This window comes from Mustelus asterias, chromosome 7 (assembly GCF_964213995.1).
Source record: "Mustelus asterias chromosome 7, sMusAst1.hap1.1, whole genome shotgun sequence".
Classification (NCBI taxonomy): Eukaryota; Metazoa; Chordata; class Chondrichthyes; order Carcharhiniformes; family Triakidae; genus Mustelus; species Mustelus asterias.
This window is the reverse complement of record NC_135807.1, coordinates 63,612,795-63,637,718: the sequence shown is the minus strand read 5'-3', so window position 1 is coordinate 63,637,718 and position 24,924 is coordinate 63,612,795. Positions and strand designations below refer to the sequence as shown.

The 24,924-nt window shown below is 41.3% G+C and overlaps 1 protein-coding gene across 1 annotated transcript in view; it reads left to right on the top strand.

The window, feature by feature from the left end:
- LOC144495749 (peroxidasin homolog) overlaps positions 1 to 24,924 on the top strand; it is a 420,109-nt gene that overhangs the window by 215,320 nt on the left and 179,865 nt on the right. The window contains exon 5 of the mRNA XM_078216142.1: positions 15,852 to 15,923. Within this exon, the coding sequence (XP_078072268.1) occupies positions 15,852 to 15,923 (72 nt within the window). The remainder of the gene's footprint in view (positions 1 to 15,851; positions 15,924 to 24,924) is intronic.

Sequence of the window (24,924 nt, the reverse complement as noted above, 5' to 3'; positions counted from 1 at the left end):
CCCACACTATCTCAATATTACAGCTGCAAAGGGCAACTTCTCATCAGGAGAGTGAAGGGTGCAAAATTGGTCTCCCTCGTATGTGTTGTTTGAGTGCTATTCACACACACACACACACTTGCTATGTTGGTGAGGCAACTGGCCTGTACATGGTTAACATCTGCCGGAAGTATCCAGAGAAGGCAGATCGTGATGTCAATGCAACGCTGATTTGATGCCAAGGCTGCCATTTTGAAGCTCAACGCTCCAGCCTCTCTCATCCTCGTGCAACTGATTATATGTTACGAAGAAGGAAGGAACTCCCACTAGTGCCATTTAATGGGATCTTCAATGACTTACAGGTTAGTTTTTGGTTGATTTCTTCTAGATGTTGGAGGCTAGACCAGTGCAATGGGCTGGGAGATTCAAGCATCCTTGGGAGACACGGCCTCTGTGCGCCTCCTGGCCACTGGATTTCCAGAGCTGTGTAAATTATTAAAATGAGAATTTTCATTTTAGTCTCTGGGCTCGTTAACCTTTCCCACTGCCCCCCACCCTGCCAGGAGTTTTTCACTCCAGTGGCGTTTACAACAACTCCCCACTGGCGGGGAGCTGGCAGCCCAACCCCACTGGAGCGAAGAGGGGCCATGGAGCGCCCCCCCCCCCCCACCAAAGGGTCAGGGGTTGGGGTGTGCCCCCTGGGCATTGCCAGCTTGGCACTGACAGCCTTCCCCCCGGGGCAAAGTGGCAATACCCAGGGGACACCTTGGCACTGCCCACCAGGTATCGGGCAGTGCCAAGAGAGTGGGGCCAGAGGGGGTGAGGCCTCTAGGAGTAGATCGGTGGGGGTGGGGGTGAGGGTCCCGCTGCCATTCTGCAGTTGGCAATGATGGGGTTGGGGGCCTGGACACGTCCGGGAGTCCAGCGATCGGCGGGGCGGGGATGGGGGTGTTGCACGGCCAGCGATGCGATGTTGCGGTGCTGGCCAGTGATCGGGAGGTCGGCAGTGTGGGGCCACTGTGCATGCGCCAATCTTCACTCTGACAGATCAGCACATGCGCAATGGCCCACTCAGCGCTATGCTGCCGGCCTCTCCAGCGGGAATAAGCGTCGTCCACTGGTTTTTAATGAGATTCTCACAAGTGTACTCTGCAGTGCACAGCGTGGGGGAAATTCATTTTGAAACTCCAGCTGGAAAAGATAGCGGGATTTACTCCAGTTTTTATGTGAATTCAGCACTTGGAATGTTTTTGGGAGAATCCCACATATTGTATTGATTATACAGCTGTTTGCTTATTTTGATAGTTCTGTCAGTTGCAGGGGCCTACAAAGGATGATAAGGTAGATGCTAAATAACATTTTGCTGACTTCAAGATTTCTGCACAAACCAGTTGCTCCCAGGCATGTATGCATTAGTAGACGTTCCCTATAGAATTGGTGGACTGAGCAGAGACCACACAGTGCAGGAAACACTGCAGGAAGAGGGAGAGGAAGGGGGGGGTGAAGGATTTTCAGCAGGAGAAAACTTGCACAGGGTGTTCAGGGAGCACATAGAATCCCTCCAGTGCAGAAAGAGGCCATTCGACCCATCGAGCCAGCACTGACAACAGTCCCATCCAGGTCCTATCCTCGTATCCCCACATATTTACCCTGCTAATCTCCCTGACACTAAGGGGCCAATTAACCTAAACTGCACATCTTTGGACTGTGGGAGGAAACCGGAACACCCAGAGGAAACCCATGTAAACACCACACAGTCACCTGAGGCTGGAATTGAACCTGGGTCCCTGGCGCTGTGAAGCAGCAGTGCTTGCCACTGTGTCATTCTGCCGCCCATACTTGAACATGCTTGAGGGAGGAACAATGTTTTAGATATTTGTACTTCAGTAAAGATATTGAGCCAGATTTTTATTAATGAGGCAATGTCTTCTCCATATTAATGGCCGCCATATGCATTATCTTTGCTCCAGGGAGGCAGGACAGGCTCATGTTTAGCATGCTATCCCTAGAAGTAGTTTGGAGAAGGCCACGGAGACGTGCAAATACGAAGGCAGGCTGGTTAGAAAGCCTTCCTTGGTTCTCTGGCACTCTGACCCAGCTGTATTAAAGGTTGTAAGGCCCTCTAGCCCTCACCCCTCACACTTCCTCACCCCCGCCCCCAACAACCCCTTCCCCTTCACTTCTTCCATGCTCCCTCATTCCCCCATTTCCCTTCTAAAGCCACTCACCCAATACGCACAATGTACGTAGCTAATGAGCCTTGTAATAACAATGGCAAGTCTTGAAATGCTCATGAAAATAAAACACCCAATCAAGATACTTTGAAGAAAAACCTGCCCTTGCAGTCATATAAAACTGTCTATCAGGTACTGTCGTTCATAGTTTCAATAACAGAAGATTTACCCCACTTCACCCCTCTTAATGTTATCCAAATAAACATACAGATTTTTTTAGAATCCCTACAGTGCAGAAGTAGGCCATTCGGCCCATCGAGTTTACACTGACACTTTGACATAGCATCTTACCCAGGCCCTATCCCCATAACCCCACATATTCACCATGCTAATTCCCCTAACCTATTCATCTTCGGACACTTACGGACAATTTAGCATGGCAAATCAACATAACTTGCACATCTTTGGACAGTAGGAAGAAACCTTGCCCCTGCCCTAAGCTTTGTGTTTCACCACTTGCAGATCAGTATATATTCTGAAATATGTTCAGTGTCAGTACTGAGCTGGTGGCTCTGGGTGTGAAATCAAGTGACATGCTGTGTCTTTGTCATCACTCTTCCTTGTTGTTCCTCCACTGTCTGATCAAGTGCAATTCTTGGGTATCTGGAAGGAAACAGGCATAAGGGTAAGGTTGCAGTTCGCAGCTGGTTGGGGGAGGAAAGAGATGCATGTTTACACCATTAACCTCTTGTAAATCAGAAGAGATTGTAGGATGTAATATGTTAGATGCAGGATTAGGTACAAGCACCTTTGATGGTTTCAGCCCCCCATTAGCTGCAACAGCCATCCGAATAACGGCCAACAGGGTGTACTCCACGATGCTTAGAAGATGCTGCCTCCAGTTATGTGCCATCATGAGCTGCAAGAGAACAGAAAGTATTTCAGCGAATGCAATACAGATGTTTGGGTGATAGGGTCATACAGTGCAGAAAGGACCCTTCGGCCCATCGAGTCTGCACCAATGTAGCTGCCTTGGTTGTAAAGTAAATCAGAATTTTTTAAGCTTCTACATTCACTCATATTTAAATAGCTTTATGTAAAGATATTTAGATGTGATTTTATGTTGTTCCTTTTTGCTTCTTGTTTAGGTGCCAATGAAAATCCTTTAATGTGATTGGCTGCTTGGACAACTTGATGACATCACTATGAATGTCAGGTGAAGAATGTTGCAGTCAGCTACAGCAACACTGCACAGTATGGAGGCACAAATTTTACCAGAGAGATCACTAGATCTCCAATCCAGGCTTACCTTATGGTTAGCAGTGAGTGCCCTTGCTTCTCTGGGGACCAGAAAATCCAGGCCGTTTTCTTCAATAAAACACTAATTAGAAGCCATAGAGCAAATTGACAGGTCTCTTTACTACACATTCTGTTTTCACTCTTTGCCATATTGATACATTTCACAACAAACACATTAGCTTAAATTTTCCATTCCATTCTGCCCAGTTTCTATCCTGATAGGAATGCTGGATCTTTACCCATTGTATGTGTCATTTCTATTTCTGGTGTGTACTTTACCGGGAAAGCAAGACCCTGTCTGAGACAGACAGGCGATTCCCATAAATAGTAAAACATGGTCAGGAATGCCCTGCCTGTTTGTCAAAAGGTTCAAACACGTAAGACATTCAGTCATATTTATGCCTATGTGAATAGGGCCCTGATAATAACAAATAGGTGGAAAGGATATGAATTTGGGGAAGGTTAGCAACTAAGAAATCTGGAAGTACCAGGCTTCCGAGGGGTTCTGTTGAATATAACAGCAGGACCTGATTTATCTTTTTAATTTTCTGTTTCTCATCTGCAGTTACCAGAGTGAAGGCTGGCTAGCTGGTTGTCAGACAGGTGGACCTGCCGGCTCCAGACAATGGCCAGGGATAAGTAGTAAATGGATCAGTCATCGGGGAGGGGTTGGAGAAAGTGGTCACATCCTGTGGGTGGAAGTGATTGGTCAGATCACAGGGAAGGTGGGGGGCAGGCAGTTGATAGGGGAATGGGAATTATATCAGAATTTAATGACACAATAAGCTGGAATAGGTCATTTGGTCTTTCGGGAATGCTCCGTCATTCAGTGAGAATCAAAGCTGATCTTCCACTTCAATTTATGTATTTATTTATTTGCATCACAAGTAGGCTTACATTAACCCTGCAATGTTACTGTGAAAATCGCCTAGTCCCCACACTTCAGCACCTGTTCGGGTGACACTGAGGGAGAATTTAGCATAGCCAATGCACCTAACCAGCACGTCTTTCGGACTGTGAAAGGAAATCGGAGAACCCGGAGAAAACGCACGCAGACACAGGGAGAATGTGCAAACTCCACACAGACAGCGACCCAAGCTGGGAATCGAACCCAGGTCTCTGGCACTGTGAGGCAGCAGTGCTAACCAGCGTGCCACCATTCTGCCCATTCCATCTTGCTTCATTATATCCCTTAATTCTCTTGATACCCAAAAATCTATCATCCTCTGTCTTAAATCTACTCATGATGTGGAGATGCCGGCGTTGGACTGGAGTGGGCACAGTAAGAAGCCTCACAACACCAGGTTAAAGTCCAACAGGTTTATTTGGAATCATGAGCTTTCGGAGCACTGCTCCTTCATCAGGTGGATGTTCATCAGCCAACCAGCCAGCTAGTCACACTCACCTGATGAATGAGCAGCGCTCTGAAAGCTCGTGATTCCAAATAAACCTGATGCACTTTAACCTGGTGTTGTGAGACTTCTTTAAATCTACTCAAAGCATCCACAACTCCTCTGGGGATAAAGAATCCCTAAGATTTACAATTCTTTAAGTGAAGATATTTCTCTTCATCTCAATCCTAACTGGTCAACACTGGCACCCTGTTTTGTAGAGTTTCCAACCAGGGGAAAGATTTGTTTGAGCGTCTACGCTATTAATCCCGGCAAGACTTTTGTATGTTCCAATTACACCATCTCTCATTCTTTTGTACACCAGATAATGTAGGCCTAGTTTAGTCAATCCCTTCTCATAGGACAATACCATCATCCCAGGATCCAGTCTAGTGAACCTTCTTTACACCCCCACTAGTGAAAGTATTTCCATCTTAGGAAAGATCCCGGTGGTGAGTGGGAGTGGAAAATCCCAGCCTATCATTTATACTCCAATCCCTTTTACATCAAAAGCTAACACACCATTTGTGTTCCTAATTGTTTGGTGCACCCACATGTTAACCTTCAGTGATCAACGTACAAGGCCAGCCAAGTCTCTCTTTATGCAAAGAGTTACCATTCTCTCACCATTTAAAATATATTGTTTTATTTTTGTTTCTCCTACCAAAGTGGACATATTCGCTAAGATAAAAAGCAAAATACTGCGGATTCTAGAATCTGAAACAAAAATAAAAAATGCTGGAAAATTTCAGCAGATCTGACAGCATCTGTGGAGAGAGAATTGAGCCAATGTTTTGAGTCTGGATCACCTTTCCAGACTTAAAATGTTGGCTCTATTCTCTCTCCACAGATGCTATCAGATCTGTTGAAATTTTCCAGCATTTTCTGCTTTTGTTTGTGTTGGATATATTCACTTTTGGCTCCATTGCATTCCAGCTGTTATGTTCTTACTCACTTTCCCAACTTGTCTCTCCCACTTCATTCCCTATGCACCCTCTACACTGCTTACTTTCCCATCCAACTTTGCATTGTCAACAATGTTAGATATGTTACACTCAATCCCATCATCTAAATCTTAACATAGATTGCAAGTAATTGAGGTCTAACTGTTGATTCTTGTATTATCCCACCCATTTATTCCCAATCTGTTTGCCTGTTCTCTATCCAATCTTCAATCCATGGTCATATATTTTCCCTCAATTCCGAGTCCTAATTTTTTGTAATAAAACCTCTAATGTGGCACCTTTTAGAATGCTTTTTCAAAAAATGCACATACTTCTTGCATTAGTTTTACATCCTATTAGTTACACTTTCAAAAAAAACTTTAAAAGATTTATTAAACATGATTTTCTGTTCGTAAATCCAAGTTGACTCAGTTTAATCATATTGTGATTTTTCTAAGCGCCCTGTTACCATATCCCTAATAATCAATTCGAGCATTTCGTCTATGACTGATGTTAGGCAAACAGGATTACTTGTTGGGCCAGGCTCCCCCTGGCTCAAAAACTGTGCTAAAGGCAGTTGCCTATTGCATCTGGCTCTTTATATCTCTCTTCAGCTGCCGGGTGATCCAAAGCCTGGGGAACTCAGCTACAGGTGGTTAAAAATGAAAGTAACTTTAACTTGGAAGCACAGCAGTCACTTTTAAACTGTTTGAAATAAAGGCCTGCCTCCTGACAGTGTGTCTACTTGTAGTTCTGATCATCTGTTAAAATTGGAACTGTGGGAGGGTTGGTGTTGGATTGCCCATGTTTAAAATTCTGAACCATTATTGAGAAAAATGTTGTCTAGTTCCTCAGCAGCAAATTACAGTACGACATAATTTTATTGACACTGTACTAAAGTACACAAATCAGGGTGTTTGGCCAAATCAACCAAGATGACACACAGCATTTCCTCACGTTCTGGCACGACCACCAAGTGACAAATGTCTGAACTGCTTTTTCAGGAATATTAGTTACCTGGGGCCTCATTCAGAATCTGCCAACCTGCTGTTAGGGCACCTATAGTTACCATACAGCGCACAGGTACCACATCTGGTAACAGTAGCAGCCAATTGCTGCTTACAATTTGGCTGTATCTCTTTCCAGCAGGACAGGGTGCAAACCAACAAGGATGGTGTTGTGCATTGGCTTAATGGAAAACTACTCTTGCACATACCTCGTGCAGTGCCATCTCCCTTTCAACAGCCATCGTGCAGCAGTTTAGGAATTTGGATACTCTTTTCCTCAGGCTCATTCTTGCACTGTGCAATTCTTTTCCTTTCATTTTGTCACTTCTCAATCACTTCTTTCCTCCTCAGCAAAGCATCTTACTGAGTTCGAATATCTTCTGGAGGATTTTAGAATTTTTCCCAATTTATTGTGACACTCTTTAATTTTCAGATCCCTTTTTAGTTTCATTTACCTACAGTTTTCCTCTTCCAGTCTTCTCCCTGCATTCACCCAAAGCCAAATCTGCAGCTGTGCAAATTATCATATTAAGTTAACTTCAGAAGTTCAGATAAAATAAACATACTTCCATTTGAGTCTGTCCAAAACCTTTTTCTGACCATCCGGGTTATAAACTGCACCTATATTGGGAAACTCCGACTGTTAATTTTATAAATGTGACACAAAGGCTCATGAAGACATGTTTCTGGCAAAAGTTTAGAAAATAACATAATAGATTACCAACACAACTTTATTCAATTTTTGCAGAACATGATGGTAGTTATATAAATCAGGGCACATTGGCTGATATTGAGCAAATCATCTGAAACATTATGGAAAAACAAGCCACTACATTACCATCAGTATCTGTACTCAGGGGTTTGTGTGCTATCAAAACATAAGCCTATTGACAGTCATACATATATAGGTACCAAATGCCACCTAACATGAACTTCTCTTTCTTGCAATAAAAACGCTTTGTGACACAAATCCATATCAATATGAAACACAATGGCCTGGATTTTTGCCTGAAATTGTCAGCGTTCACGACATTACGAATGTGAAACAACAATTCCTGGCATCTGCCACAGGTGCAGTTAAATGCAAAAATCCAGAAGTTGCTATCAGTGATTCACTGTTCAGTGATTCAATGTTCCTCCATATCACTACTGTTGAGGAGGCTCAAATGGCCTCCTTCTGTTCCTATTTTCTATGTTTCCTGTAGATGGAAATCTTAGAAATCACTTGACGTTTTACTGTACTACTGTAAAAACTGTTGAAAAAGTTGAACCTTGTTGAATAAGGAATAATTAGGTCTTTAATGGCATTCTAAGTTCATAATTATTCTTGAACAATCTCTTTGGTCCTGAAAATGAATTTTATATTTGTTAAATGTCATTTTTTTCTCATTAGGATGAACATTCCATAGGTTTTTAACTTAATAAAATTATTTTCTTTTTGAATTTTGTTTAGGATATTTAATATTCTATATTAATTCCAGGTAAATGTCCCTATCTTAATTTTGTTCTTTGTAATATCATTAAAAAGTGAAGAATAATCTGTGCATTTGGCTTTCTGGATTGCTTGCAGTGTGAGTTATGCAGTATGATTGGAAGTTTAGCCTACTTGATGACATAACTGTTGCTGGGTGTCAGATATCACCCATAGTTGGTGCAGCAGCAAAGTAATATCAGGTTTGATGACATTCATGCTTTCTTTGAGGTCAGCGTTGAACACTCGCTTCATCACTGATGTCAAAATCAGGGCAAAAAAAATGGCTTTAGAACCAACGCAATCAATTAAGGCAATAATGCCAGAATTCATTTTGGGTCAAGTTTTGTTTTCTGTTTTGGATTGCTTGGTGTGGATGGTAGCGAATAAAGGAGTTCCTATTGTTAAATGTACTTTTGACAACTTCGAGCAATGAGTGTGATTATAACTGAGCTTAGCACTGTCCCTTTTCATCTTGTTAATCAAGTTGAGCCAAGTATCTGTCTAACTGATGATCTCTTCATTGTCAATGAATGCCAGACAAAATCCTTAAGCTTGCCAGCGACAATTCTGTCTGTTAACTATATCCTTCCATCTCTTCCTGGTGTGTCTAATTGTTAAGAGTGTTTCTGCCGGATGGTGTTTCAGATTTCAGTCTGGTTATTCCATTATTGCTCCCAGGAATGATGGGTTGAACGACTTGGTGGGGTGTTTCATTCCAAATGGAATATCACCTGCTGGGAAGGATGGAGGATGACTAGAAGGATTCTTTAGTGACCTAATCCAAGGATCACATTCCTGAGTCCAGAAAATTGTGAATCGCTTTGAACAGAGTAGAATTATTTTTGTCCTTTTGTTAGTCTAAAAGAGGAAGGTTGGATCTTCAATGTGCAGGGATGTGTTCGACAGCAGCTGGAGTGCAAAATGATCCCAGTGTTCCTCCAGCCAATTCTTCCTTTTCATCTCACTTAAAATGTGCTACACATTAAAAGCTGTCATTCTGATCTTCTGCAAACTGGAACCCTCCGCTAGCCAACAGATTCCAATTATCAGCTACTTGAGCAGGTGGCAAGGGCAACTGCCCATTGCTTTAGACATTTACATGTGGCAGTGGCTTTCACATATACCTGCAGTGGAGAGGGTTGGGGCCAGCAGAGGTCTAATCAGTAAAGTTTTTTTTTCCATTTTTTTCTGGGCCCGGAGAAGCAGGAGTTTACCTGCTGATCTGAAAAGGAATGTTTAGGTCTCTTCAGCCCATACTCGCACAATCGAAGGACCCGTGTGAGGCAGTCTAGCAACTGATCTTTCCACCTCATATGTATTGGCTACACACCACTGCCCATCTGGAATGGAATTTAAATGAGGCTTGTTGCAATTGGAACTTATCGGGCTAACAATTGGTTTGCTCTTTTTTTCGGGCATACGGGTCACAATTTGCAACCTACCTGCGATGTTTTTAAAAATATATATTTAGGGCAGCCACCTAATTACCATGGTTCCAGTGTAGGATTGAGCATCTGCCTTATCTGCTGCCCCTACCCCCCCACTGCCACTGATCGCCCCTACCCCCTTGGCACTGCCCAATGCCCCTTGGGCATTGCCACTTTTCCCCTTGGCCAGTGTCAGGCGGCCAGGCTGGCACTACCTAGGGGGCACCCCCTTTCTGGAAATCAGCACGGAGCTGATGACGCCACAAATCCTGGCCCTGGAGGCCGTGGCACCCAGTGGGGAGCCCACTAAACGGCCTCCACTGATGTCTCCCGGCCCATTGCACTGCTAGAGCAGCACAGCAGGCTGGGAGAATCGGCCCCATTGTATTCTACAACTCTCCATTCAGTATTATCCTCAGAGATGGATTCTTTTCCATTTCCGTTATTTTTATCTGTCTCTCACAAAGAGTAAACATCACTTAAAGATAATTAGCAAATTGAGGAATTTTGCAGTGAAATGAATGTCACAGGCCCTGTTATAAATAAGATAATAGTCGCTTAAACCATGGCTGGAATTCTCCGACCTTGCCTGTAGCTGGGATTCTCTGGTCCCGTTGCAGTGAACGGAGATTTGGCTAAGCACCAAATTCTCTGTTCACACTGATGCTGGTGGCGGGGCTTATGAGACCGGAGCATTCCTGTTCATGTTTACTCAAACGTGTATTTAAATAAGTATTCAGTGCTCAGTGATGCCTGATGCTTTCAAAATAACACAGTTCAGGATGAAGAACTAATGAAATCTCCTCAAATGTGATAATACCTTAAATTTTGCATAAACGATATTTATTGCAAATTAATGGTGCATGCTTTCACAATGTCCTGAAACATTAATGAACTCTGATTATGGCTCTGTGTTTGCAGCCTTCCTGGATTACTATTAATTAATCATTTTTGCTGGATGCCAAGTTTTAAAAATTAATAAAGTTAATTATTTATGGAAAAGCAATTTTAGTGCTACAGTTGGAACTTAGCACACGGAGAAAATTGTAAGCAGCAAATCATTTGTTGATGGAACATATCCTGCTCAACCCTCAAAGGTTACTTGTCAGCAAGATTATCTCTCTTGGTCAAGTGACAGGGTCACACATTTTACCAATTCAGTCCCTTTTCCTGTCATACTTTGCAAAACCACACAATGTGCATCATTTGCCATATATACTTGTTTACAGTGATAATAGAAGCGCCTCTGACAGCTTGGCCAGAATTTTACCGGCATTCCCGTCCGAGGCTTGTAAGATCGCGCCTGAGGCCAATGGAGAATGCCGGTAAAATCAGCGTCCTTGTCTTTAATTGAGAAAGCAAAATGAAATATCAAGGGGCATGGTGCACCAAGCTTAAACAGTCTTGCCAAGGTGGATGTAGGAAGGATGTTTCCTCTTGTGGCTAAGTGCAGAACTAGGGGGCACTGTTTTAAAATTGGGGATTGCTTTTATAGGGCAGAGATGAGGAGAATTTATTTTCTCAGAGGGAGGTGTGACTTTGGAACTTTACCTCAAAAGCAATGGTAATGAGGTCATTGAATATTTTTAAGCTGGAGGTAGATAAATTCTTGATGGCAAGGGAATAAAAGGTTATTGGGCATAGGTGTGAATGTGGAACTTGAAATACCAACAGATCAGCCACAATCTCATTGAATGGAGGAACAGACTCGAGACCACAACTCCACAGGCTCCATGATTATCCTGAATCATGCACTGAAAGGATGAGAGCACCACAATGAGCTGTGAGGAATCCTGCTACAGCCCTGACCCTCATCCCTTCAAGCCTCTGTGACTTTCACCCGAGCGTTTCCATTTCACAGAGTGGATATCCCTCCTAACATCCCCTCTAACACAACAGCCACGTCCCCACATTATTTCCCCCCATACACCACCACGGTGAATAGCGTTGAGCCTCCATTTTCTCATGGCATCTGACCCATACAGTGCAGAAGAGGCCCTTTGGCCCATTGATTCTGCAACGGCAATATTTTTTAAATGGTGAGAGAATGGTAACTCTTTGCATTCAGAGGGACCTGGCTGGCCTTGTACATTGATTACAGGAAGTTAACATGTGGGTGCAGCAAGCGAATAGGAAGGCAAATGGTGTGTTAGCTTTTGGTGCAAAAGGGATTGGGGTATAAGTGATAGGCTGGGATTTTCCGGTCCTGCCCACCACTGGGAGCTTTCCAAAGAAGGACATACTTTCCTCAGAAGAAGTACAACAAAGGTTCACTAGACTGGTTCCTGGGGTGTGGAGATTGTCCTATGAGAAGGGATTGAGTAAACTAGGTCTACATTACCTGGGGTTCAAAAGAATGAGAGGTGATGTAGTTGAAATATATAAAAGCCTTGTGGGGATGAATAAGGTAGATGCTTAAACAACTGATTTCACCCCTCCTATCCTTTCCGGCTCTGAACTGTACTTGTCTGTGTCCCTAGCATTCTCCCTGGTGTCCCCTGATGATTGGACAGGCTGAGGATAAATGGCTGCCTCAGTGCTCACCTCCAACATCCCCCTCAGAGGTGAAGGTGCCAGGTTCACACTTATGTAGAGCTGTTGTAAATGATGTCACGCTGGCACTACTGGATGTTTGATGCAGGCTCCATATCCGGAGTGAACAGTAGCTCATGCAGTGCTAATGCATTAAAACAATGTTCCCAATATTCCGCAGCGTGTTTCACATTACTCTGCCAGCACACACAGTCCAAAATTGCAAAACACGATTCGCCGGCGAGAATCACATTTTTCAAAACGCTCTGGATTTTGAGCATGCCGCCATTTCTGCGTACAGAGAGTCTGGGCTCAAGATTCCACACAACATGCTTTGTGTTCAGGAGTGCAAGATTTTGCAATAATAATACAGGACTGACCTTGGACGGGAGGTTTTATGTTATATAGAAGGTACAAGAGACAGTCGTATTTATTCTTTATTGGAAGGAACAGTTTTGAATTTTTGAAACTAAAGGTGGAATTGAATGCCATCCCGTGAGGTGAGTTTGGTGACAGGGTCAGCATTTAATTGGGCTTGATGATGGTGGGTGAAAACGTCACCACTTTTCTACCTCTGCCCCAATTATGTCTGGGTGGGAAAAGTATTCACCTGGTGGTAGGCACAGTACTTGCCATGTGGGAAGCCTGGAGATGGGCAGCGGGATTCTTGGGCAGGTAGGCTCAAATGCACTCAGTGTCTGGTTAAGGGTCCTGGCACTGGGTAGGTGGGGAAGGGGATGAGGGTGGCCTGCTGAAAGCTAACCACATCACAGAGCTGATGTGGCCTGGATCCCTCTGAGCATTCTAGGCCTCTGATTGGCCGGCAGCTCTTGGTGGGAGTTGGGGTGGGGGTGGTTTGCAGAATTCTTCCCTTTGGGTCCGTGATCCTGTACAGTTCTCTGTCCAGTTATGTGCCCATAGGAGGTGATGCAGAGCTTTCGACTGCTCTTCAGCCTCCATTAAATACCACCCTATTATTCTGATGGTTATTGTAAGGTTTTATAGCTGAGTCATATCCTTTTTTAATTAAGGGGTTAAATATTTGACAGTATTTATAAGAAGCACGTAATTTTGCTTCCTCTATTTTTGAGCTTAGATTTATATATGTGGAAATCTTAAGAGTTTGACATCTCCACAGTTCTGAAACATTCACATGAACGTAGGTAGCAATTAAATGGTTTCAGGCTTTCAAGACATGCTCCAGACAAGACCTAGATTTTTTGAGGGTATTGTCAGCAGCAGCTCATCTGATTTAATGGAGTACTATTGCCATTATGATTCAAAAAAACTCAAGCTCATTTGCATCTGCAGTAAAGAACTTGCCTGTCCACCAACCAACAACCAGGACTTGATGACTCAACAGGTGAATGAGGTGGTTAGAATATGAATTGATTTTGAATGAGGTGAATGGCACTTGAGAATGACATTCACATAGCAATAATGGCACATGCTAGAATCTGACTGCAAGTAAAGCTGTGGTGCCTTAGCAGAAGAAAACATTCAACTGAGATTCTCAAATGTACTTTCAGAGCTTCAAAAAAAATTACCACATGAAATGTTTTCCAGGTTCTGGCAAGTATTTTTCCACTGAAATCTTCAATACTGCCAAGTTTTCTTTTCTGGCTTTTATTGTGTGGCTTTACATTACATTGTGGGACAGGTGACAATGTTTTTCTTCTGCTTTGCTTCCGTTTTAAAACAAAATTGTAATTGTAGGCCAGGGCTCCCCTTGAAAAATAACGTGTGGCGGGAAGAATATTTTTTGATGACATTTTGCACTTTTGAAAAAAAACTGAAATATATTTAATTGCTGCAGCATTTCAAAACACGAGTTGCCTGTTTACAGTGACTAACTATTCCAGCCATAAAATGGCTATGTAAAAGATCAATGATCATTATGTTATTAGGCCATTTTTGCTCCTTTCCTCTCCTGAAGTTGCTTGAGTCCAGCCCTGCAGCTATAGGTTTTCTCTACATTCACATATCTACAATGCTATATGTGTCCTGAAGTTATTAACACTACATTTGAACTTGTGTGTGCATCATAACTGAAAACAACTTGGTCCTTACGCAACACCCACTTTCCAGCAGCAACTATCAACCAAAGGTAGAATTTTGTCTGATTTTTCTCTCTCTATAAAGGTGACAGGGTTCATCACAAGACCCTGCTGAGATCGGTCAGCTCAGCCTTTCCATCTTGGGCAATTATTATAAGGTTTCGATTTGTTGTGAAAGATTGTCAGTTTCATTGTTCTTTTTCTTTAATGTCATATCTATAAATTCTGCATCGTTACACCTCGAAGTATAGCTACATGCTATATTGATGATTATGACCAAATGAGTAAATGGGTACAATAAAACATCTTAATGGGAAAAGCTTAGTGGTGAGCAGATATTCCCTGCACCAATTATTCCTGTAAGCAAACAAATTGTGCCTTTGGCAAAATTGGCCACCTTAATCAAATTTTTTATTGGCAGGATGCCATTAATCGGCGTGTACTATATAGCCTATGATTGAATTTTATGGCAGTGACAATGGAATATTGACTGAGCAGAAGAGGGAAAGCACAAAATATATTTCCTTAAACAACTTGAGGTGATTAAGCATGTTATTCTAGAATTAATTATTGCAAAAAATTTAAATTAACAGAAGCTTTATTAGATTTTTTGCTGCGTGCCTTATTCCCTCTTCTGTTTCCGACTACTGTAAATTGGAAGGTTCCTTTTAGCTAATAATATTTTGTATTTTGGAAGTTACTTAGCAGGTTACCTAACCATGGAACCTCATTAGAGGTCAGTCACTGAATGCTGTGTGCACCATTTGGGTGCATGTTTGATCCTGACTTTGAAACTGAAAGAAAATCCCAGATGTAAGAACTGAAATCATTCATTGGAAGAGCAGCTTAATTTTTTCTATGGTGATAGAATTCCACCAGTTAATTTCCATCTAACAGGATGTTTTGGGTATTACATGTATCTGAATTTTTAAGCAGAAAATTGAAATGCATCAGCAAGATATTCTGAGCAAATGGTAACGTGACCTTTAAGTGTTAGATAACAATTCCTGACATGGAATCTTTTACTTATTTTGTGGTTTTTCAATATTTTTAAAATAACTTTTAAGAGGTTGGGCCAGATTCTACGCAACTGGGTGACAAAAAAAGTGTGACAGCAGTGGTGGCAACTAAAGAGGGCCACTGATATTAAATGTGCTGGAAGATGTCAATTGTTTGAGATATCAGGAAATAACAAATTTCATTTCACATCTGTGAAGTCACCTTGTCAGTATTGTTACAAAATAGAAGGATCTACTGTTAGCTGTGAATAGTTATTCATGGAATTCTATCATCGCTCCAGAAAAAATTGGGAAGAGCCCCAACTGTTAGGATTCATGAGTTTGTGCTCTGTGTGAAACACAATGTGTGAATACAGTAGAAAGGCCAATGTGATAGAGTTACTGCCTAACACATTGGTACTTACATCAGGCTTTTCATCTTAGTTACACAGAAAAGCTGGTACAAAAGAAAACTCCAATTTACAGTAGCTTGGATTGGTTTCTGAAAATAAACCACATCCCAGGCATCAATTCTGAATACTAACTCTTAACGTGAATTCTTTCAACAGATACATTCATTTCAACCACATAGAGATACTAGAGCCAGAAACTTTTAGCGACCTTCCCAAACTAGAGAGATTGTAAGTGCTGCATGGACTGCTGTTTAATCTACTTTCTGTGTGTTTTTGTTATTGAACTAACCGATCAAACTAATTGCTTTTCGCACTGGGTTGGTAACTAACATACTGTAGTTCCAGCCACATGTCCCTCAAACATGTAGATTGCAATGACGTCTATAACCAATTTTAACAATGTCAATCAGTAGGCACTTTTATTTTACTGATGCCAGGAGAGCAGTGCTCAAATGAAAACCCATATGCTGTGTACACTACTCTCCCCTGTTTAGCGAATAGTCATATTTCCCCTCAAACTGTAGATCCACTGACAGCCAATTTAATAAAGGAGGTGAATTCTTTGTGGATGCCCTGACTTGTGTACTTGCAAATTTGGATACATACATGTACTGTGCATGTCTGTGTGCATTGGAGATAACTCCTTCCTTTCTAAGATAGTTGGAGATGTTGTGGGTCCAAGAAAATGCATGTCACTAATGCCATTGAGATTGCAGATTGTGCAGCCAGTGGCAAGAAAGCCAGGTCATGAATGTTATCCTATTGATATGGAAGTGCCTTATCGGGGCCAAAGTTAGCATCTAATTTCATTTAAAAATATCTAACTTTAGTGAATTTAAAATATTTAATGTTAATTGTTAATATTTAAAACTTTACAGTTAAGGTTGAGGTATACATGCTCCTGTTTTAAAAGAGTTCCAGAAACCGTAATGAAAGGAAATAATCTGAGAACTTCCCAGCGTACATTCAATTTTATCAGGATGAAAACAATTGTGATTAGAATTCATTAAAACTTTAAAAAGCATGGTTGCTATTTAATATTATTTTTATATACAACTGGAATAATATTTAACAGCAATGTATTTTTCCCAAAGTCAGAAATCAGGCACTTGAACCAGGACAATTAATATGCAAAACTTCCCATTGAGATTTTCAGCACAAATGACCTTGGGGATGTTAAATAGGCTGTCACTGCAGGCTGAGATTAAAGGCCAGGACTTTTTGCTTTTAAGTACAAATTATCAACCTCACACAAGTTCATGTTTGCTTTCAATAACACATTTCTAAAATGTTAGCATCAAAAAATGTCTTCTTGGCATGGAAACAGATGCAAACGCAATGAACAAGGATATCTATATCAAGCTAGTTATGAGTTATACAAGTAACTTGATTCATTCACGCAACCTAGGGTGTATTTCAGAGGGCTGTTTAACAAATGAAACATGCTACTGATGTTATATGACAGAAACACTTCATAATACAGGAAAGAGATCTGTGAGGCCATCTTGTTTGTGAATGAACTCCCATAATTGACTTATATAAAAAATGAAATGTAATATCACTGCTGCTTGACATAGTTGTATGAACCAACAATCTGTTTGATTCTCAGTGAATGATTTTTTTAATAGAATGGTATGATGTTCTATTTCTACATCTGCTCTGTCGAGTAATGAAATGTGTTTCAAGACAGTTATATCTCGGATGATTGTAAATCTTGGTATCATTGTAAACTAGTTCCTTCTCAATTATACAGAGTTTGATTTTATCTACACTTAGGTATAAATATATTGAAAAGAAACAATAAAATTATTTTCCCTAAAGTGCAAAGATCTTGCGAATAACCCGATTGCACACTTAAGCAGTTTGTACATTTATTGCCTAAATTTGCACAGTGGATACCTGTACAATGGAAAGCATCCAAACATTACATTGGTAAAATGGAAGGTGCTAAAGGTGAGATGAAAAATACACTTCCACTATTTCTGTGACAAGATGCTCTCCAAGAACAAAATACTAAGGTCCGTGATTAATATAATGGGTTCATGTACTTAAACATTTTCTAATAATACAGCCTTAAACAGGCTGTATTATTAGAAAAATAAAGACTATTTGCTCTGGATGCCATTCAAGTAGGAAGAACAAAAGGAATGTGATAGTGATAGGAGATGGTCTTGTCAGAGGGATAGATACTATTCTCTGCAGCCTTGATGGGAGCTCCAAAGATTTTGTTGCCTGCTCGGTGCCAGGGTATAGGAGTTTTTCAGAGACCTCTATATTATGCTTTCTTTCATGTGAGAGTTTTCTCTTTTTTAATTACAGCTCACAAAATACAAAGAACTCACAGAGACTGTAATTCTGGTTGAAGACATATTTTATTGCCCGGACCTGGTCCATGCGTGTAGGAGAACAATTTGGGGCAGACCAAATTATTCTAAATTGCATTGATATCAGTATTAAAATTATACATTTTTAAAAAATCATCTGCCTGCCTACTCTGCTTACCCTAACCGGACGTGAGCCAATCATTTTAATATGCGTTCAAAAGTTCTTTCGCACTGTCTCCTTAGCAACCCCTTATTGGGAAAATTGAATTATTCTATTCATTCTACTGTCTGGGAAGCTTGTACTTTCTAAAGCCCACACCAATAAGAGAGTTCATTTTGCTTCTCTCAGTAGCTGTATTGTTTTCAAGGAATGTGGTTCTTCTTACTTAGCTTTATCCCATCATGCTTAGAGTAGTATGTAATTGGCCAAGATGTATGCTTTAATATAGAATATAATATGTTTTCAAAAATACATGTTTAAATTCTCTAACAGTGATTACATGTGTTTCTATGCAAACAGTACTTTTGTAACTCCAGGTACTTTGTACTTTTACTATACTATATTCACTTTAAATTAACCTATTCTGATCTATTAGTCTTTTTAGTCCCAGGTTATCCTAAACCCCTCTAACACAGGTTTAAAGACATTTCCTCTTGGCTAAAGTATAAATTGGAGTGGGAAAGCCCCCAACCAGTTGTTGTGTCCAAATGGAATCAATGACAGAGCTAGAGCCAGTAATAATGTTCCACTTAGAAGGTTTGAGAGGTTAGGGCCAAATTAAAATGCAGAGCATCAAAGGTAATCATTTCTGGATTGTTACCTGAGCTACATGTCAATTGGCATTGGATCAACCAGTTTAGAGAAATAAATGCATAGCTTAAAGAGTGGTGTGGGAAGAAGGGATTTCAACTCATGGGACACTGGCATCAGCACTCCAGGAAGAGGGAACTATTCCACTGGAATAGGCCACACTGAAACCAGTGGCCTGGCCAATCATATAACAAGGGCTGTGAACAGGTTTTTAAACTAAAAGAGTGGAGAGAGGGTTTTTGTGAAGCGAGATTTTGAAATCCAAAGAGAAAGGTAGAGGCAATGGAGCAGTATAGCAAGTGGGACAGGAAGAGCCAGACAGTTTAACATTAATTGTGCATAAGCAAATAAGGTCAATGCAGGGCATAGCAGTTAAAAAATGAAATTAAAAGTTATTTATCTGAATAAAAAAAATATCTGCAATGAGATAAATGAACAAATAGAGGTAAATGGTTTAGATTTAATTGCCACTGCAGAGCCATGGTTGCAAGGTGATCAAGGTCCATCACATTTGCACTTGTGAGTTGAAGCCCAAGATCAGCATGTAAAGGTAGGGAGTTTTGGTTCAGTCAGGCAGCATGGTTGGTGCAGGCTTGGAGGGCCGAAGGGCCTGATCCTGTGCTGTGATTTTCTTTGTTCTTTGTTCTTTATAACCACACTGGCTGGTGGAGCAGGCTTAATGGTCCATATAGTCTTACTGTGGTCCTGTATCTTTTGTTTTGTGTTCTTGGAAAATCAAGACTGTTTGTTAGCTGAATAAGCATACTTTAAATTTGATTTTTATATTTCTAAAGCCATTTTTAGTAATGTAGTCAAAGGAGAATGTATAATCTATTGGGCTAAATAAGGTTAACATTGTAAAAGCATCAAGCAAGTCATTGCATCTGCAATCTCTTAAGAATTTAGATACTTAAGAATTTTAGGTACTTTATCACTGCCAAATTCCACCTTTAACAAACATCTCTGAATAGCCAGGTTATGGCTCTCATATTCTCAAAGGGTATCAAAGTCAGAGACACAGGTATACATAAAAAAAGCACAAAGCACAATTGCTAACAATTAACCAGCTTATTTGGAATGTCTGTATTTTAAATTTAGTACGTACTATATTTTCACAAAAACAGCACTGAAACAAAGAAGCCAAAACAAGGTCACTTGCATTTGATGTAATTGGTTTGTTCTGCATTATGATCACTTTTTATTTAGCTTGGGTGTGCAATAAATACCTCAAGAATAGTAATTATTATTATATCCTCCAAAAATAATATTTCAACTCCAAATAAATTCAGGATTAGAAATATTTTTTGCTGAAGTATTTCTGTTGATTTTCTCACCTATATTCTCCTTGCACTCCTCTCCTGAAGACATTGACTTATGTCAGCTAAAATCAAGAAGGCTAAAATCAGATTCCTACAAGCCATTGTCCTGACCACATTGACATCTGGCAAGAATTGTGGGTCTGTTACAAGCGCAACATTAAAGTTCTGAAAAACTTCCAGTGAAGACATCTGAGGTTCATCATATGAATTCAATGACAGGATAAAATCACAAACAACAAATGTCATCTGTCATGCTGGGCTCAACATTCTGGAATACTTCAGATAATCCAACTTAGCTGGGCAGGCCATGTGCCCACGTGAGTGATGACGGAATTCCCAAAGCAGGTCTTCTACTGGGAACTGTCTCAAGGCAAACAGTACCAAGTACCAATTATACAAGGAAGCCCTGAAAAGAGCTACAAATCTCTGCTTTGCAGACCACCTCTTCTGAGGAAATACTGGAGCCTTGGGGTGTAAACCACTGACATTTGGTTCAGTATGCTTCAAGGACCATCTACGCCAACCGTGCAAAAATGTTACGTGCCCAGAGGAAGACGATAGATGACACAGCTGCATAAGTGCCCACAACCACCAGTAACAACATAAGGTTCCATTTCTGTGGATGTCCATGCCCATCACACACCACACTTTTCAGTCATGAAAGAATCTATAGACGATCATGAAGTCACTTATAGATTGGACATACTCAAATAACCAGAACTCTACCACTATGTGGGTATATTTCCATAGGAGTCATGTGCCTTACATTCAATTTCATTTGATTTATTATTGTCACGTGTATTAGTATGCAGTGAATAGTGTTGTTTCTTGCGCGCTATACAGCCAAAGCATACCGTACATAGAGAAGGAAAGGAGAAGATGCAGAATGTAGTATTACGGTCACAGCTAGGATGTTGAGAGAGATCAACTTAATATGAGGTAGATTCTTCAAAAGTCTGATGGTAGCAGAGAAGGAACTATTCTTGAGTCAGTTGGTACATGACTTTTTTGTATCTTTTTTCTGACGGAAGAAGGTGGAAGAGAGTATGTCCAAAGTGTGTGGGGTCCTTGATTATGCTGGCTGTTTTTCCAAGGTACCGGGAAGTGTAGACAGAGTTAATGGCTGGGTGGCTGGTTTAAGTGATGGACAGAGCAGAAGCCATACCAAACTGTGATATAACAAAAATAATGCTTTATATGGTGTATCTGTAAAAGTTGGTGAGAGTCATAGCAGATATGCCAAATTTCCTTCACCTCCTGAGAAAATAGAGGCTTTGATGGTTTTTCTTAACTATAGCATCAGTGTGGAGGGACCAGGACAGATTGTTGATGATCTGGACACCTAGAAACTTGAAGCTCTCGACCATTTCCACTTCGTTCCCATTAATGTAGACGGGGGGCATGTCCTTCATTCCGCTTCCTGAAGTCGATGACTATCTCCTTCATTTTGTTGACATTGAGGGAGAAATTATTGTTCACCAGATTCTCTATCTCTTTCCTGTACTCCGTCTCATCATTGTTTGAGATCCGACTCACTACCGTGATGTCATCAGCAAACTTGAAAATTGAGTTGGAGGGGATTCATTTCGCAAGTTGCTATTTTTTACATGTAAAACCTTGATAATGCGTGCTAATGTACTATTTAACTGCAGAGGACATCCCAGCCAATCTTTTTTCTTTCCTACCTGAAATATGCACATGCCATTCCAGCAGTGAAGTACTGGATTGTTATTAAGAGTGAGAAGCTTAGATTATCTACCCTTCAAAAACTAACAAATGCTGTTGTCAAATTAAGAACCTTACCATCATCCCAGCTGGGATCAGCAACACAGCACTGACAAGGAACTTGAGCTAATCTTGCTGATCAACCATTCACGGGATAAATATTTGGACAGTCCTTGGACTTACAGCACAACTGGTTCCTGAAAACCAGGTCTTAACTCAAAACATCGTAACTCGGAATCAATTTTTCCATAAGAATCAATGTTATAAATGGGGGTTTGGTTCCTGAACCAAGGCTCAACACCATATTTTCACCAAAATAACTAAGAATTTTGCGTTCAATCAACATCTCCTGCACCAGGTTTATGCACTTCTGCCATTATTTTGTGCAAAGAAACTAAATTTGAGGAAAGGGTTCGGAAAAATAAAAGGCACCAAGTACTGCAAAAATGTGTCGCACCAGCAACTGAATGTTGATATACATGAGTGAACACCACTGATCTGGCATCATAAAGTCAAAACCAATGTGGGAAAGTTGAAACAGGGTGTCAATTTATAAATGTAGTATGTGCCATTTGTCATAACTCATAGAATCATAGAATCCTACAGTGCAGAAGGAGGTCATTCGGCCCATCAAGTCTGCACCGACCACAGTCCCACCCAGGCCCTATCCCTATTACCCCATGCATTTACCCTAGTTAGTCCCCCTGACACTAAGGGGCAATTTAGTATGGCCAATCCATCTAACCCGCACATCTTTGGACTATGAGAGGAAACCAGAGTACCCGGAGGAAACCCACACAGACATGACGGGAATGTGCAGACTCTGCACAGACAGTGACCTAAGCCGGGAATTGAACTGGGTCCCTGGTGCTGTGAGGCAGCAGTGCTAACCACTGTGCCACCGTGGCGCCCCAACTCGAATGTCATAAAGTTGAGGACTGTCAGTACTGAGAGACATGATGTGGAGATGCCGGCGTTGGACTGGGGTAAACACAGTAAGAAGTTTAACAACACCAGGTTAAAGTCCAACAGGTTTATTTGGTAGCAAAAGCCACACAAGCTTTCGAGGCTCTGAGCCCCTTCTTCAGGTGAGTGGGAATTCTGTTCACAAACAGAACTTATAAGACACAGACTCAATTTACATGAATAATGGTTGGAATGCGAATACTTACAACTAATCCAGTCTTTAAGAAACAAAACAATGGGAGTGGAGAGAGCATCAAGACAGGCTAAAAAGATGTGTATTGTCTCCAGACAAGACAGCCAGTGAAACTCTGCAGGTCCACGCAACTGTGGGAGTTACAAATAGTGTGACATAAATTCTGATTCTAGGATCGCATGATAAAGACTCAGGAGGAAAAAAGCAGAAATATTTATGTGAAATAGTGTGACATAAACCCAATATCCCGGTTGAGGCCGTCCTTGTGTGTGCGGAACCTGGCTATCAGTTTCTGCTCAGCGACTCTGCGCTGTCGTGTGTCGCGAAGGCCGCCTTGGAGAACGCTTACCCGAATATCAGAGGCCGAATGCCCGTGACCGCTGATCCAGGGAGAGATCCAGGGAGCCATTGACTGAGCAAGAATAGCTTATTGGTTACATTTAAACTGACTAATGGTTTTATCTTCAGTTGGCACATTTTGCGGTTGTTCATTTAAGCAAATTGAGCAGCAAATTGCTTCTGCTTTGAAACTGCCAAAACAAAGCACACAAATGCAATAATTTTCCAAGGGATAGCGTAGGAGTCAATGGATTCGATAATGATTCAAAATATTTGACAGGCATGCATTCTGACAAGCCAGTCTACTCCATCTTCATGGTTGAGATACTCACAATGTAAGTGAATGGACGTTGACAATTTTCTTGCATTTCTTTTAGGCAATGTTGGAAAATAAGGGATCAATACCTATTCGGTCGTATTCTGCTCATAGATTTTTGCCCAGAATCTAAAATCTTTTGTTTATTTTACATTAACCCATTGCGCATACAGATTACAGAACACACTAATATACAATGGCTCGATGAAGAAAAATATATAACATAAAGATTACCTAAATTCTACACTATTCTAATTTTGAAATAAACCTATGACAATACTTTTATTGTATTTTTAAATAGATCAGGACAGATATAGCAAAGATTTGATATTTGTTTATTGATCAACATGTAGCAGAGATAGGAATGTAGGGTTGGGACAAAGGACTTGCACCAAAAACTTTGATTCCTCTTCTCACAGAATCATACAGTGCAGAAAAGGCCCTTCGGCCCATTGAGTCTGCACCAACACATGAGAACCACCTAACTTACCTACCTAATCCCATTTACCAGAACCTGGCCCATAGCCTTGAATGTTATGACATGCCAAGTGCTCATCCAGGTACAGTGGAGCCCCGTTGTAACGTGCCCCGATTTAACGCGAAATCGGATATGACGCGATCAATCATTGGACCTTTTTTTTTGCTCTTTCCGGTTTAGTGAATTAGTGCGACCGCGATTTAGCGCGACCCCGATACCATTCGCGATAACATTTTACGGACCTGAACCATCGCGTTACAACGGGGCTCCACTGCACTTTTGAAAGAATGTGAGGCAGCCCACCTCCACCACCCTTTCCGGCAACGCATTCCAGACCGTCACCACCCTCTGGGTAAAAGGATTTTCCTCAACATTTTCCTGCTCCTCACCTTGAAATTGTGTCCTCTCGTGACTGACCCTTCAACGAAGGGGAACAGAAGCTCCCTATCCACCCTATCCATGCCTTTCATAATCATATACACCTCGATCAGGTTGCCCCCTCAATCTTCTCTGCTCCAACAAAAACAACCCAAGTCTATGCAACATCTCTCCATAAGTTAAATGTGCTATCTCAGGCAACATCTTGGTGAATCTCCTCTGCACCCTCTCCAGTGCAATCACATCCTTTCTATAATGTGGTGGCCAGAACTGTGTGAAGTACTCATCTGTGGCCTCACCAATGTTCTATGCAACTCCAACATGACTTCCCTGCTTTTGTAATCTATGCCTCGATTGATAAAGGCAAGAGTCCCATATGC